This window comes from Coturnix japonica, chromosome 3 (genome assembly GCF_054131305.1).
Source record: "Coturnix japonica strain WE chromosome 3, WE-NBRP24, whole genome shotgun sequence".
NCBI classification, from domain to species: domain Eukaryota; kingdom Metazoa; phylum Chordata; class Aves; order Galliformes; family Phasianidae; genus Coturnix; species Coturnix japonica.
In genome coordinates, this window is record NC_140665.1 from 36,496,145 (window position 1) to 36,513,069 (window position 16,925).

A 16,925-nucleotide genomic window follows, 5' to 3' on the forward strand; every position below is an offset into this window, starting at 1 on the left:
AGGTTGCCTAGAGAACTGGTGAATGTCCCATCCCCAAAGACATTCAAGGCCTTCACAAATTTTCTAATAAAACAGTGTTGATATGATAAGGGATTAATAGTTTTTAAAATTTCATTAAAAATCTACTACCTATAGTAAAAACTGAAGGGGTTTGATATTGCAATTTTCATTCCAATTAGCATTAATGTTAAATTTATTTAGTACAGAAATTTCAGTGATAACAATTTGCCGAACAAAATCTGTTTTCACATATAGAAGTACACTGATAACTGTGCGTGTCAAGTTTACAGCCCAAAGTGAATTCAATCACATTCATCTGAGCTCCTTCCTGCAAGATAAACAGGGCATTCAGGAAAGCACAGAGCAGAAGGGGAATTTAATGTCGATGGGAAAATGGAAAGCTAGCTGATTGAATAGGGGCAGCAAGCTTTAAAGTATTACTTTGGGATCCTCAAGACATTGTTATTTTAGGGAGAAAACAGAAAAGTCATAAAGCATTCTTTCATCATTTAATAACAGCATACTGGTATAGACCTGAATGCAGGACTGAAGTAAACTATGTTCTTACAATAACCTGTCATGACAGAGCCATATGCAATCTATAGCATATTTAAAAATAAGAAGTTTTATTTACAGTCTAGTCCCATTCTCAGACCATCAACCTTTATTTCTACAGAAATAAAGATCAAAAATCCTCATTTGATACACTGGAATTGTTTTTTTTGCAACAGTCTGCAAACTTCCTCAGTGATGCAAAGCAACAAGAATGTATTGGATAAGAACAGATTTTACTGATTAATGTGACATATTTTCTCCAGATGGACATGCTTGTTATAAATGTAGTTTTTACTGTGTGCATACAAAAATAAGGGCCAATCTCCCCATATTTTTGTGGGCGAAATGGGCAAAATTATTTCATATTATTTTATCTTAATATTGAACAAAATTAATCTGTTAAGTGTAGCTTTACATGTGTTATATGACTCCAGCATTCCTCTGTTATTCCTTACAATGTTCAGAAAAGGTTTCACATGATTAAGGCTTGCCCTTTCAATTTCTTCTCTCTTCATCTGACCCAATATTTACATTCTGGGGCATAAAGTTAAGACTGAAATTCTAGCAGATCTCACTGACTGGAGAGAGATAAATCAGAACTGCTTTTTAAGCTGACAATAATGTATTTCATATTAAATTTTACAAAAGAACAGGTGACAAGAGAAAATACAGATTAACTCCAAGTAACCGCAAGTAAAGGAATTCCTCTTCCACCTAACTTTTTGCTTATTTCGAGCTGTATCACAACAAGCAAGGCATTTATGTACTTTTCAGATTATGTACTTTTCAGATAGTGAAGGAAAGAATTATGAACATGATGTTGAAAGACAAAAATTGCTACAACTTTAGGAAAAATTTATTAATGTTCTGCATTGCATGGAGATTATGAACTGCCTCTTACCCAGGAATTTGGGGTTAATCATTTGCAAAAATAGAAGTAAAAAGTTGTATGTTTTTCCATACATGCTTGGGGGGGAAGAGACCACTACATAGAAAAGTCTTTGTATAGGATGACTACTATATTGTTGAATCTTTTTTATGCATCATTTTGAGCTGTTTGGTTTTGTTGTTGTTGTTTTTTGGGTTTGGTTTTGTTTTAAATTAAGGAACACACATACATTTTTCCAGTGTTAATATCCTAATGAAATAAATTACAGCATTCCTTCAACAATATACAAACTGTCCTCATTCTCAGCAAGAAAGAGAAAACCATCTACTCCCCTATGGTTTTCCAAAATTCCTTCTAAATAACCCTTAATGTCAGTATCTACTAAATCAACACATGTATACTACTTAAAAAATAGAGACCACTCATTCTTCCACGTCAACAAAACATTACTGATATTCTCTGTATTGCTAGAAATGCAATCCTCTATGTTACAAAGTAAAACTGTTTAACAGTAGAGTACGGTATATTGTTCCATTCTTCATGGTGCAACCCCAACTAAAGACTCCATCGTAAGCAGCAGTAAATGAGTTCTTCTATTCTTTTCACTTCAAAGTAGAGTAAATGATGTCATATATAAAAAATGCAATAGGAACTCCCCAGTACAACTGTACTACCTTGTCCTGAAATCTTAATGGATTAACTATGACTCTTCCGTTTCAATATGCACATTCACACACAGGCAGATGTTGGTGGTATGGCAGTAGAAGATGAAACTTCCTGCCAATATTCCATTACATTCTGTTGGTGGAGTGTGACAGAAGGCAGTAGAGGGACAATCTGACATCTGAACTAGAAGTGCATACAATTACACATGTGCCAATGAATTCCTCCAAGGGGAAAAAACTACCCATTCACATCTACTGATGGTTGCTGAATGTTTATGGAGACCAAACATGTATCGCAGTGAAGTGATGGGTGGTGCATTTCATTAATGATGACAGCAACAATGGGTCACCTACACTGGTATAAATTTTTATGAGCGTGGAATGCAGGGTCCTACTCATTGTTGATAAAAAAGAATAATCAATGGTGGTGACTATGTTGGACAGCAGAGTTTTATAGTTGAGAATTTGTTCTATCAACTAGTGCTAGTTTGATATTTGTATCTGTTGTAGTTTCCACAGAAATAAATGAGGCATTATTATCAGAGTTACCTACATATATGGTTTGCATCTCAAAAACATCTGTTTTAAAGTCCTCATTATTAGACTTCAAAGGTCTGTATACTTGCTTCCAGGTATATATTCATTTCTTATCATCCCAAATATATAGTCATTATATATGTTACTGACTCTTAGTATATACTTGAAAGATGATTTTTTTAAAAAATAGCACTGCTACAGTCAAAAATTCAGCATCAGTAAGATAAATCAAAGAATATTAAAGACTTCATCATAGTATTATTTTAAACTGTTTACCCTCTATACAAAGTACTAGCCTGCACTTATAATGAAGGTGTCAAGTGAAAATTCCAACTATGCCAAGTGTAGCTGGGTAGCAAGTGAAAGAAATAACAAATTCCTAATTAAAATTTTAAAAAAACACAATGCTATAAATGCTTCCTATGTCTGTTCACTGACATAAGAGTGAAACATCAGGAAAGTTCATAAGAAAAAATAAATGAGAATTAAATATACCATTCAAAAATGGGCAAGCAGAGGGGAAAAAAAAAAAAAAAAAAAAGAAAAAGAAAAAAAAAAAAAAAGTAGCCTTACCCAATGAAATATGACAAAAAAAGTTTGCTAGATATTAATTACACTCATTTCTTTTACTATTCACTGAAAAGATACTGGGATTACTACACGTTATAATAATGCTGCACTGATTCCATACCTTGGAAGACCGAAAACAGAATGCTGTAGATTTTACATCTGCTTGCTCTTTCTCAGTTAGAAGAAGACTCTTGTCATCCAGGAGACTTAAATATTTTCCTGTTGTTATATGTCTTAGTCTGAATGGCTGGCCCCATCTTATGTGGCTTCCACTCCACCTAGAAAGTTCAATGAAATGTTCTTTTTTAAACAAGACAGAGCGTTTAACTTATGGGGAAAGCATTTTAAAGCATATTATATTGCTTACTAGTCAATAAAAGTGTAAAATGGTAGAACTGTAAAATTCTACGTGTCAGGCTAGAAGCAAGAAAATTACTACTTTATCACTATAAGGGGTTTTTCCCTCTCTATTTTGTTGCTGTCACTTTAGAACTTCCAGGTTTTTTAAACGGCACAACTTCTGTCATTCCAATGCTCTTACAAAGTAGTCTTTCTGTAATCTAAACATCTTAACTTAGGAATGACCTGTAAATTTGAATCAGAACTAATTTTCTGTGTCACATATTTGTATAAAAACAGAAAATCATGAGTTCAATGATAGCTACGGCAACTGAAATGAAAAAAAAAAAAAACACACAGCAAGTGTATTAACAAAAACTGCAATATTAACATATGGTTTCTACAAGAAGGTCATTTTTCATGAGAGCAATGTAACATTTTTCGAGAAAAAAAAAATATTATCAATCTGATTTTACAGCTATTAATATGATGTAATAGTACTACTCTCGTTGTACTAAAAATACCCAGTCAAATGGAGTATTCTTCTGTGACAGCTTTTACTTACGCAACTCTCAGAGTTTCTAATCGCCAAAGGGAACGAGCATGAATTGACACTGCACCACCTTCATAATGGACAGTTCTGAAAAACAAGCAAAAGCAAGCACTAATTCATCTATGTGGTAAAAATTCATTATATTTTCTTGTATATTTAACTGCATCTCTCATGCTAAGGTAGCAGAGGCAGCTACTGTAACTGTCAAATTCCAAAGGTTATCATACTCAAAATCAGCTCTAATCAAACAAACCTTGAGATCTAATTATTCAAGCAATTTTTATCTGGTTGCCTTTAGCATCCACTACTGTGATATTCAGAATAATGAAATCTATATGGTGTTCACTGTATCTTACAGTTTTTATTAAGGACAGAGATTCCATGGGGAAGAAAAAAATAATAATAATTATTATTATAAGGGTTAATTATCACTGCAAATTATTCTAAAGAAAGGCAGTATTTTCACAGAACTTACTTTATAAAAATAACTATTCAATCTATTGCATTGAATTATGTACCTATTTGTGCTGTATTTTATCTTATCATGGCACCCAAGACAATGCAGTCTTCACGCATCTCAGCAATTAATAACTTCCTATTTTGAAATTTTAACATACCCCTCTCATTCCTAGCACATATGTTGAGAAATCAGAGTGCTTTTAAAAGTCAGTGAAGTGAAACTAAAAAATGCATTATCCATGCACAGAAGAAAAAGCCCAAAACCATAAGCACACACTTCATGTACTAAAAAGAAATTGTAAGTATATGTGCAAATCTGTACAAAATCATCCCTTGGATTTCACAGAAAGTATTTTCTCCAAATATTATCATAAGTCATTTGCTGCTCTGGTTACAGTGCTAATAGCAGTCAACAGATTAAGGCCTGTAAGCCTCTCGTATTTCTTTCATAGAAGGGAACAAAAGTCGGTCCTACTTTTTAGAGAAATGGACCTTCATAAGTGCAGTAAAATGAAAATGATAAACAATCTTCTATTCAGACATTTTTGTTTTCAGTTACTCTCTTCTCACCTGGCGTTCATTCTAATTATCATTCTGCAACTAAGGAGATTGCTTTCTGTAACATTCAAACAATAGGGGATCGAATCCATCTTTGTTCTGTGCTAACCATATTCTGATTACATCCTGTTTTCTTTTAATATGAACCTCTCTGACAAAAACGCCTTCAGAATTCTTGCACTCACCACAATACAAGATTTTCCAGCTTTATTCAGCACTTTTTCTGTCATTGCAAATACAAGAAATCTGGTGAAAGCACAGGCTTAAATTAATCAGAGTATTTCATTCTTAAATTGACACTTTGTTACTTTTCAGGAAACATTTTTTTTTTCCACATTGAAAACACAGAAGCTATCACCACTTTCTGTATTTGAGTACTCTCTTGAAAATAGCTTTGGATTATACATAGCAGTTGAATCACTGTAATTGTAAATACCTAAAAAACCTCCTGTTGTGAACCTAAATTCATCCCTTAATCATTCTATATTATTTCCAAGGGGACTTACAAGTATCGGAATGGTAATGTAAGACAAAAACAAACAAACAAAATAAATAAAAAAGGAGGTGCGGGGTGAAGAAGGGATGGGAAACACAGCAGAGGGGAAAAAAGAAACCAAGCAGGCCATTTGCTTATCAAAGAAGAAAGAAAAAAAAAAATCCCAAAAATATTTCTTACATTGATATGAATAAAGGGCTATAAGAGTATAAAGACAGTCGCTCTTCACAAAAGAATCAGTTATATCAATCAGAATATGGACGGAGAAAGCTAGAATTAAGGACCACTGCAAGGAAGCAAAAGTAAAAGCTCAGACACTTGGGTCAAGAATGAAGCAGCAGTACTTTCTATAAGCAAGACTGAAGATATAAAAAGAACTAGAATTTAATTTCTAGCTGTTAGGTTTGTATAGAAGATCTCAATTTTTAATCACGCTGCCTTTACCAAAACAACATTCATACTAACTCTTACCCCAGAGCACTTGAATAAATTCCTAATCTGGGCACGCCTTTTTCTTTCATATAAGAAATCTAATATTCACTTTTTACTCCTTCCATGAAAATGAATGCCTAAAAATGCTCTGAGATTGTTCGAACTGACCTCCTTACTACTTGCTCTGAATAAGAATTGCAATTGATAGGATACGCCATATTTCTTTTAATATAACCTTGAGAAAAAAATATGTTCCGAAAAGGAAGTATGATTCCTAACACATTTATCCTTCCTGAAACTGACACTAGTAAAACCATATCAGATTGTATTACCAGGATAAATGCAACATTGTTATTAATGACATGTGAATAACCAACAAAAATTCCCATTTGCTATCAGAGTTAGCAGAGATTCACAGTGTTAGGGTGGAGAAAATATCTAGGTGTCAAAGTGCACAGAAGATGCTCATGAGTGGGTAGAAGCAGAAAATTCTTTTAATTACAAAACCTTACAATGCAAAAAAAAAAAAAAAAAAAAAAAAAAAAGCAAAAAGTTAATACCCAAAGTTCACCTCAGCATTTCTTCTTGTGAATGATTGACCTCATCAAAATATCCTTCCAAAATTTATACTTTGAATGACATTCAATATTGAAGTAGTAATTTCCATTACTATTCTATTCTAAGTTGGAATCCTACCTTCTTTGTTCTTCTCCATGTTCACCAGAAGGGACTGTCAAGCATTCATCCATGTGACCATGCAATAACCTCAGAACATCCCCACCTATCAGATATCCTTTAATTAAGAAAAGAAAATAAAGTGAATCAGCACATCAAAATTAAAGCACAGCATCTCAACATTTGAAGCCAGGAACTGAAAATAAATTCATAATTCTAACCAGTAAAAATGTTAAGTGCAACTAAAGTGTTTTTTTCCACGGCTGAATAAGTGCTTACAGTACACAGAATTTCAAAATTCATCTTACCTTCCTGCTAGAACTGTTTCCAATTAAATTCCACAACTTAACAAGATTTGGAAATATAATTCCTTTGATTTTGTATTATAGCAAAAACATTAAAAATATATTTCATTGGAATAATGATTTGAAGCTATTTCTATGTAAAACAATATGTAAGTTAGAGATCCACCCAGTTAGACGGAGATGTAGGGGAAAACAGTGTTGAAGACAGCACACACAACAGTCCAATTTTATAGGCTTATTTTGATGCTAATGCACAGTCACAAGATATTTTTCCCCAAATGTATGTCTGGAAACACATCTGGATGTTTTTATTTTATTTTTTTTTTTAACTTTTAATATCAGTGTCAGATTGATATCCATATGGTTAACTTCAGCACTGAACTTTTCAACTTTAAACTCTTGATATGATACCGAGGGCTTTATTCAGATAGCAGCAATAATATTTAATAACATCTTTTTAAAAACAATAAAATTTATATTTAATATTGCATTTATCAGAATAATCAGGATTAACAATTGAAACCAGGACAAAAAGAAATCTTTTAAAGACCAGTATGAATATAACTTTAGTAAAGTTACATTTGAAACAGCTGTTCAGTATTTAGAAACAATGATGTAGAAAACAGCCTGTATGCTTTCCAGCATAATTCTCCCTCCCTGTTGTTAGAATATTTGTATTTAAATACTCATTTCCAATCAATAATTGTTGACTGGCAGAAAAATTTGATTCTTCATTTACCATCAGTCTTTAAACAACTAGAGTAAAACTTACCTTGGGCAAATTCACTTCCTGAACTGATTGGTGCTACACTCCAAAGAGTTTGCTGGAAAGCTGCATCAACATGTAAGCTACCATTGCCATAGGAGAGATGCTAAAAACAGGAAAGGAGAGACTTTTACTGGGGGTTTAGTTACAAATCTCACTGCAATCACAATAATAGTATTAAACAATTTCTTTGCTATATCACATTTTTCCTATTTACTAAAAATCAGTCACAAAGACAGACCTTTGTGCTCTTCAGGAGACATTGGAAAAAAAGCTAGAAAACTAGTACAGTATATTTGCACCCAAATAACATACACAGATTACACAGAACAGTCAACACTTCGCGGGTCTTAGACAAATGCAAACACTCTGAAGAACCAATTGTTAAATGCTGCAGGAATCTTACACCAGTGCTCCACCTTTTGTACATCAAGGGATTTTCCATTAAGTTTAAATACTGTGAGGTGACATTAATCTGTACTTTGGGTGTAACTGAGCACTTAAAGATTTTTTTTGGCCACTGGCTTCCTCAAGTCATTAGATAAAAGAAAAAAAATAATGGAATTTGTAGGGCACTTGAGGGAGTTTCCAAAATAAATTCCTGCATAAATATTTTATAATACAAGCTAATCTGAAAATATCTTTCCCTGAAAGATTTTCTTACTGCCTAAGCATTCAATGGGTACATTTCTTTTTCTAAGAACTCTCTTCTAACAATCTTGTTTGTTTTAAGCTTCCATGTGATTTTCATCTCCTGCAATGGCATTGCTGTCTAAGAAATTCTAAGCTCAACGCCTATTAGCATATTATACACCACATCTATGCAAAGCCTTTGTCCTACACCATTCTACTGATATACCATAAGAATAGTAGTATTTGTCTCTACTTCTGTATGCTTATGACCAATATTAATAGGACTGAAGTGGCTATAGAGGTCAGAAAGAAGTAGATTCCCAACAATACGCATAGTATCCATTCTCCTGGCTGCATGCCGCATGAGATATCACAACAGCTCACTCATGTCTACGCCCATAACAGTTATGGACATACAAAGTAACAGAACTCACAAAAGCCATTTTTTCTACCACACCAGTGTCACTCAGCATATGCAATAGAGGATGTTTATTGAGCAAACAACCACTTTCACACTACCACAATTATCTAACTTAATCAGTAGCAGAATATGCTGTGAAATTGCAGTCCTCAGCACACCTCCAATCTCATTCCTGCCCTACTGACTTTAATTTTATTGTTAGATTTCATCTAACTTAGCTCACGTCACAGAATCCATTTAGGGACAATGAGCAATTCATCACAACCAAGCAAGGGCATTACTTTTTGTGGAGAATATATTACTCCAGGTAAGCAGAAGAGTAAAATCACCATGTCACTTCGATCTGTCATCAACAGAGCAGTTATTGTAACTTTTTACTGTTAATTAACTTATTTTCACACACTGTGGTATCAACTGAATTAACGCTAAAGGTTGTAGATAGAACACTGAACAAAAATTCATCACTGACTTCTCTCATCAGAGTATCATTTATTTTTAACAGTTATTTTCCCTCCAATTACAGCTCTACTGATAACACAAAGGTCTTAAGTGAAGAATTTTAAAGTTTGGAATACGAACACATTTCCTAACACACTACCACCACAGCAGATTAGAGAGTCTGTATTTGCAGTTCTTTCCCTCATGTCCCCAGATTGGTTGGTGAATTCTTCAATTTGCAAATGAAGACATAAGAAGATTTCTTTAACTATGAAGTTCTAAATTTGCTGCCTAAATCACCATCCACAGCTAACTACGAAATGAAGCCCTGACCCTCTAGAGGAAGTAATTTGTCAATGAATAATCAAGGAGTCAATTAGGTCACTTATATAGAGAAGGGGAGGGGAAAAGGAAAAAAAAAAGGAACAAGGAAAAAAGGATGCTGAGCTCTTTGTCATTGCCTAAATTTTCAGTGCTATATTTCAGAATCCCAGCATTGTTGTAAAGCAATCTGCAGCCCAAATAATTTAATACATAATTTATTCGGAGCTTATCGGCTTGGTTTGCTACTTTCAGCAGAATAAAATGGTCTAAAAGAAACAAATTCTGTAATGCAAAAATCACAATGTGGATGCGACACTCCATGTGACGTTGAGAAGCCTCCATGCCTTGTAGCAGCTTGCTGTCATCTATGAGGACAGCTTCTGGCATGTCTTTCAGGTATGAAGGAATAATATTTTCAGTGCAGAAATTTTTGGCATGTGTATATGCTAATACTGCCAGACATCACTCTTCTCCTGCATCATTTCTCTCCAGTATTGTTCTCTCTGCACTAATGTCCAAGCTTAGCCAAAAAGCTAGATTTGTCTTTCCAAACAGTGTGCAAATAATCTCCAAAAACAGCATTTAACCTGCCACAGGTTTCCAATCATGTTTCAAAAATAAATTACAATATTTTATGAGCACAAATAAACACTATAGTATAAGTGCAGTTTTTCACATTTAAACTCAAAGACTAAAATCTCCCAGAATAATACAGGTTTCCCAGCTGAACTGGCTGTCATATTCAGAACTCTATGCTGCTCTGTAGAAAAGTAACAAATCATCTCTCTGTTCCAAAGCCTTCAAGAAGAGCTCAGCAAAATCCAGCTCTCCAAGGAGCAAAGAAACCAAGATAATTTCCACAAGAACCCTTCAGCGGTGATTGCAGCAGTGCAACTGCATCTACATCTGCAAATAAGAAGATGATGTATTTTTAATTTTGCTGTCAGTACGCACAAGAGGAATACACAGATGCCATGGAGAAAAGATGCAGGCTGTACTTTGGAGATACAAATTGTTTCAACTTTTTTTTATGCAAGGAAAAAAAACAACTTAATATTCTCTCTCCAAAACATATACGTGTGAAGAGAAAAAAAAAAAAAAGACAGCCAATCAGTCTTCCTCTTAGTTAATGTGTGTTGATATCAACATGTCATCTAGTAGTATTTTTTTCAGCCTGCACATTATATTATTATGCCTTCAGCTTCATTCTCAGACAATGTGAGAATAGCAAAAGAAAAATAATAATTGAGAAAGCTTCTTCTCTGGCACAATTTGAGAACTGAATAAAAGGCAGAACACTTCCCAGAATGCCTCACTACTGCACACAACAGTGGCAATGACCATATTGCTTCATAAGAGTAAGCATAAGCTGGTACAGAGATGGAGACTGCAGATGTGTAGCCAAGAAAAGGATAAAATTTAATCTATTTCTTCTCTGTACTCAGAGGTTTTGACAGCCTTTGCTGTTCTCACTTTCTCTGTCTTAAAGTGACAGCAGCGATCAGGACACAGACTTCATTTTTCCACCATATAAGTGCCTTTTCTCAGTGCATCTGAGATGCATCCAAGAGCATCTGAGATGTTACAAGTTTTGAACTGATACATTCCCATAATAGGTAAACAAACAAGAATGCATTTATCAGAGTGAGGGAAAATACTTCACTGGTATCTCTGCTTTTTTTAGACAGCCTGAAAGCAAGCAAAGCTACAGAAAGAGATATCTACCTGAGAGATATTTATATCTTGGCAAAGAAGATAAAACATACATCACTGTATCTATAACAAAAAAAAACAAAAAAAACCAAAAAAAAACAAAAAAAAACAAGAATTTATTTCCCTTTTTTATTAGAAAAGGAAAAAAGTCTTCAAACAAAGAATAAAAAAAGAGGATTTAGTAAGCTTCAGCAAAAATCACCTACAACCCTTCCAAATTATTATCATGTATTATGATTAGAAACAAGTGCTTTCATTAACTAAATATTATTAATTTTGCAGAAGCAAGCATCGAAAGTTAAGAAAACAAATTAGTCTATAGAAACTCAAGGTGTTCTGGTATTTACAAAATACTACATTCTCCAATGACATGATCCCATATAACTTTTTTCAAGGAAGTGCTGTCCCATAGAATTAATGAGGAATACAGGATAAAGGGGCTCGTTTCATAAATAGTTGTTCAGCATTTTGTATCCTCCTCGATCTTCAGTCTGTAGCCTCATGCTTAATTCAACACAGTCAACATTTTAAAGTCTTGAGAAGAGAATTATAAATTTCCTCATAGGCATTTCCCTTGCTACAATAAATTACAGCATTTCAAAAACAAAACAAATACTAATGAAATAATTTTCTCAAAACCTTAAAGGAGTAGCATGACAGCACCATTTCCCAATGAGGAGTGGATGCACATAGCTTACAGTAAGAAATTGTCATTAACCTCGAATACCCCAAATAGAGATTGCAAAAAACAGTTTATTCCCACCATAAATTGCATTCTGTGCAGACCTAATGCTTAAGGCAAAGTTTTCCTTCTCATTTGTGGCAGACATCATGACTGAGAAACTCTAGGACCTTGAGCAGAAGAACAAGACCCCAAAGCCATGATTCAGGTACCCAGCTGGCAAGAGAAAAAAGATTCAGTGTCCATTTAAAAACAAGACTGCTATAAATGACAATCTGCTCAGCAAATTCCACAGCAAAGTCTGACAGAGAATCTAACTCTCCACTAAAACAATCAGCTAAGCATCATAATGCTCACTTCCAACTTCAATTCTCAACTTAATATTTTGTCTTGAAAGTCTTTTGTTCTATGGCCTCTGACACAGTCTTTCTGCTTCAATTATTAGCACTAAGATAGTGTTCCATACAAAGCTACTGTGACTGTACATTCAAGTGATTACATAACACATATTAGTTCTGGGTATTTTTACATTTTCTAACACCTACAACTTTTTGAAAGTGTAAGAAAATTATTTTTATGGTGTACTTTGTGTATCATTTTCCATTTATTTTATCTTTTTTTATCTTATCATTTATTTTTATCTTTTTTTTTTACTTAAACCACAGTTGCCATAGGTGGCATTATACTAACACCCACATGAATGAGATGTAGAGAAGAAACTTTTAAAACAACTTTCTAGGCACATATCACCTAAACTAACAGAAAATCACCAGAAGTAGTAGGCTGTCAGCGCTACCGTGGATGACAGGTGTTCTTTAATACAGTGGGTTTCGTAGACAGCTGTTGAAAAGGCAGCTTTCCAGTCTAATTGTTCCAGGCCTCTCCCACTTTCTTTCCTCTCCAAATCCTCATCCCAATCCCCTATCTCCCACCTAGCTAAACCAGCTTCTCAACCAAGTTGAGCCTAGCCTGCTAACATAATAAATATTTTCTTCTTCATCAAAAAGTTACCATCCTCAGCTTTTAACTGTAAATACACAGTGTATATAAATCTAACCCTCGGAAACTTACCAAACTTCACTCTTTGTCAAGAAATCTGAAGAATACCTCACCATCAGAAAAATAAAAATCCTTAATTGGACCTGATTAAAACTACTTGGTCTCAGCATCGAGTTGGATTCATAAGCTTTGTATGTCCACAATCCTAGCTATTGTGAAAGGTATTTGTTGCTACATTCCTTTAAGTGGCATAGAAAATAGGAGTTATTCAGCTCCACTACACTTCAAATGAATATACTGTGATTACTTTGTAACTTTCTTTTTTGTTCCATACACAGTGAGTTATCTTTACAATTCTGGGAAAGATTAAATGTGATATTGTTGGAAGGGTTACATTTTTCTGAAGTATGTGTCCAAAATACTGTTACTAATTTTCAGGTGTTCCAATAAAGTTACACTGATGAAGCAAGATTTTTATGAAATAGCCCTGTAGTAATTTAATGTAGCTGTGGGAAATAAAAATGGACTACAAGGGTGCTGTGTGCTCTGGAGGAAACCACAACATGCCCATTCAGTCTATACCTTTGAGTTCACAATTTCTAGATTTGAGATCTGTAGACCTGCAGCCCAATGGATTAAGTCTAATTCGCTAAGATAAAGAGACAACTTTCATGAAAAGTACTCACTAAATGGTAACTGGGTACTTCAGTCTTCATCATCTTTTAATTGTCTACTGCTAATAAAATTACTAAGTAGGTAGTAAAATCATAAATATTCAGATGACTGTGAAGCTTTATATTTCATCAGCTCTTCATTTGTCTGGAAACTCACATTTATAAAAATGTGGGAGTGAGCATAAAAGCAAATTTAATTTTGCTCAGTCCTTCCGTTTTACTATTAAATCACAATTGAATAACTGAAATTGCTTTAATAATATTCATTAAAATTTTGCTATAAATCTTTTTAAGATTATAATACAGATAAAAATACAAACAACATAGACTTGTGTAATTTCTCTCTACAGTGAAAATATAATTTGAGTATGCTGATATTTTGCATTGAAAATGCAGTATGGATATTAACCCCATGGGAGTTGTTAAAATTTATTGTATTGAAGGAAATCAGTCTCTGCAGCAATCATTTTGAGTATCAGGTCTCTACTTGTAAATGTACATGTGATAGCCTTGAGAATTAACAGCTACCACTCATGAGCCAACTAAAAAGATGATAAAGCTGAGAGGATTTACTAATTTAGAGTGTAGAGAGTACAATTCAGGCACATCCCTACATAGAAAAATGATCTGGAACAAAACTGAACTCCAGAAAGTAATTCACTCACTATGTAACTCACCATGCTTTTACTTAGGAGCTAAAATTACAGTACAATTCTATCCCTCTTTTCTATGTCTTCTCAAAAGAAGGGAGAACATGTTTAATTTTATCAAAAAGAGAAAAAACACATTATTTCTCGTTAAATTCTTCATTTCTTTTACTACATACCATAGAAACTATTCATGCAATAGTATTTCATAACGTAAGAATGAAATAAAGGCCACAGAATAAACATTAATGTTACAGAGTAAACAGTAACAGTTTTCTTGACAGTGCTAAAAATGAGCCCTCTTAAAAGTTCCTTTTTCATTTGTAACTACATTTACCAAATTACTGGGGCTGTTTTTTACTTTCAGATATTTTTTCATAGTTGTTGTTGGGTTTAGTTTGCTGATTTGTTTGGTTTGCTGATTTGTTTGGTTTGCTGATTTGTTTGGTTTCTGTTGTTGGGTTTTTTGTTTTAAGATAAAATAGCTTAGGTGCTTGCAATCCTATGCATAAATAAATAAATAAATGTCAAAGTGACAATGAGATACGTTGATGAGAAACTGAGGAACAGAGTTAATTAAACCACTGATAAAAGGCTGCTAACTCAAAGATTTAAAATATTTCCATTATATTGAATTAAGTATTCATTCAAGGAACAATTTAAGTACTTCATTTATGGCATGTCAGTAGCATCAAACGCTATACTATTCATAATCCTAAGAGCATACAATCCTTTTCAAAACCATTCCAAACATTCGAAAAAATTTAGCATAGAGTTTTAAGTCATATGACAGTAGTAGGAACTTCAGAACTTTAATAGGGACTACTAACATTTCAGTTATGTAACTCAGGAATATTCCTCTGAGTTTTCTTCTTCATTAGAAAAAATTTCAATTTGCATCCATTTTTTAAACAAACACAAATCCAATCAGTGGCTTACTGCATTCTCTGCATTTTTTTTAATGTGTTTTCAAATGCTAGTTTAGAATCCTTAATCTATACTTTTGTGGAGATTAAAATCTAAATAAGATTTTAATGTAATGTCTTTATTAACTTCTATAGAGAAGGCACCATTCAAATATTCTTACACTACTTACCAAGTATCTTTCAGAAGAGACACTGACTAAAATAAGGTCATCTCCAACACGCACTTTTTCTCCTTCTGATCGCTGCTTAGAAGCAGGATGGATAGTCCACCAGCACGCTTCACCTGTATCATTAAGTAACAAGAGAGAAAGAAATTGGCAAGAAAGTCCAAGGGTATCATCATTACATTTACAGTCACCTCAGTCCAAAAGTTCTCACCCAGTTTTCAGCTGGATAAAACAAGCTTTCATGCGTTTTCAATAACTAACATCATTCCTGTACCATCAAAGTGCTGGAAACTCAAGGTCAAGAAAAATGCAGAACAAGTCTTAAAATAGTCTTAATTTTTATATTGATACATATTTTTATAGGCCTCTATTCTGATTTTTAGACTGATTGTATTCCTGATTATACAGTCTTTTTAAACTAGTATTTACCTGTGGTGTCCTCTTGCAATCCTACATCAAATGCCAGCTTATCCATTGAAGATCGAGATGTTGAGAGGCAGCACAGATACTAAAAGAAAAAAAATCGCACATCATTTGTTATGCCTGCACTTGTGTCTGATAACACACTGGAATATAAAAATCTGCTTACACAACAGCAATTATTAAATTATCCCAATTAGTTACTGTCACAAACATAAATAAATGCTTGCCAATCTATATGGCTCTCAAGGAGACTTGATCAAGGTACAAGGTCTAAAATAAGCTCTCAGACTTTACCCACTTTCCACTGAGATAGGAATAGCAGTAATGGAAATAGGAGCTGATTATGTCCAAGTTCAGCTCCATGAAGACTCATCTATAGCTAAGCAGTTCTGAACCTGTATAATTGTTTAGGGAACTGAAAAGTAAGGCAAAATATGTGAACAAAGGAATTTCTTTTCCCACTCTGTTTCCAATAGGTTGCTATCTAGCTGCTGATTCAGTCACAGCTTATGCAATATGTAATATCCAAGGGAAAAGCACTGGGATATTATCAATTCAGCATAGACTGATGAGCAGAGAACTCAACAGTACGAAGCCAGACTTTATTTCTGCACTTACAGAGAAACGACTTCAGTTCATACTTCTAGGCATCTATACTTTTACTAAAATGTCCATAAACCTAGGGTAAAAAGATATTAATAGTTCTCCCAATATCAGTAAATGGCAACAGTCTAGGTACAGTCAAACACTGCTTTCATACATTAAATAAATTATTACTGCTATCAAATCCTGTTACATACCATGCCACTGTAGGAATGGCGCAGCAGGATTGCATGTCCATAGAGGAGTGTTCGATGACCACCACCTTGTGCAGACTGAAAAAGAAACAGTATACTGGTATGTTGGAAAAAAGGTCAGGCCTTTTGCAAAATAAACAAAAATAAATTTAAAAAATAAAATAAAATCACTGGACGGTTTTTATTTACCTGTCACAGAGAAGTATATTTCTTGAAAAAATTCTGCTCAGGTATTAGTTCAAGTACGTGACTTTGAATGCTTTCACCTTAGTTTTAATTGCC

The 16,925-nt window shown here is 33.8% G+C and overlaps 1 protein-coding gene across 12 annotated transcripts in view; it reads right to left on the bottom strand.

Moving 5' to 3' along the window:
- The window catches only part of RYR2 (ryanodine receptor 2), a 298,055-nt gene that overhangs the window by 159,902 nt on the left and 121,228 nt on the right, over positions 1 to 16,925 (bottom strand). For all 12 annotated transcript variants that reach the window (XR_014944723.1, XR_014944724.1, XM_085543326.1 and 9 more), the window contains 7 exons: positions 16,647 to 16,721; positions 15,853 to 15,931; positions 15,427 to 15,539; positions 7,806 to 7,905; positions 6,750 to 6,846; positions 4,121 to 4,195; positions 3,338 to 3,494 (listed from right to left, as the gene is read on the bottom strand). Coding sequence is in view for 10 of the 12 variants with exons in the window: in XM_085543326.1 (XP_085399452.1) it covers positions 3,338 to 3,494; positions 4,121 to 4,195; positions 6,750 to 6,846; positions 7,806 to 7,905; positions 15,427 to 15,539; positions 15,853 to 15,931; positions 16,647 to 16,721 (696 nt within the window). In the remaining 2 variants the exon portion in view is untranslated. The remainder of the gene's footprint in view (positions 1 to 3,337; positions 3,495 to 4,120; positions 4,196 to 6,749; positions 6,847 to 7,805; positions 7,906 to 15,426; positions 15,540 to 15,852; positions 15,932 to 16,646; positions 16,722 to 16,925) is intronic.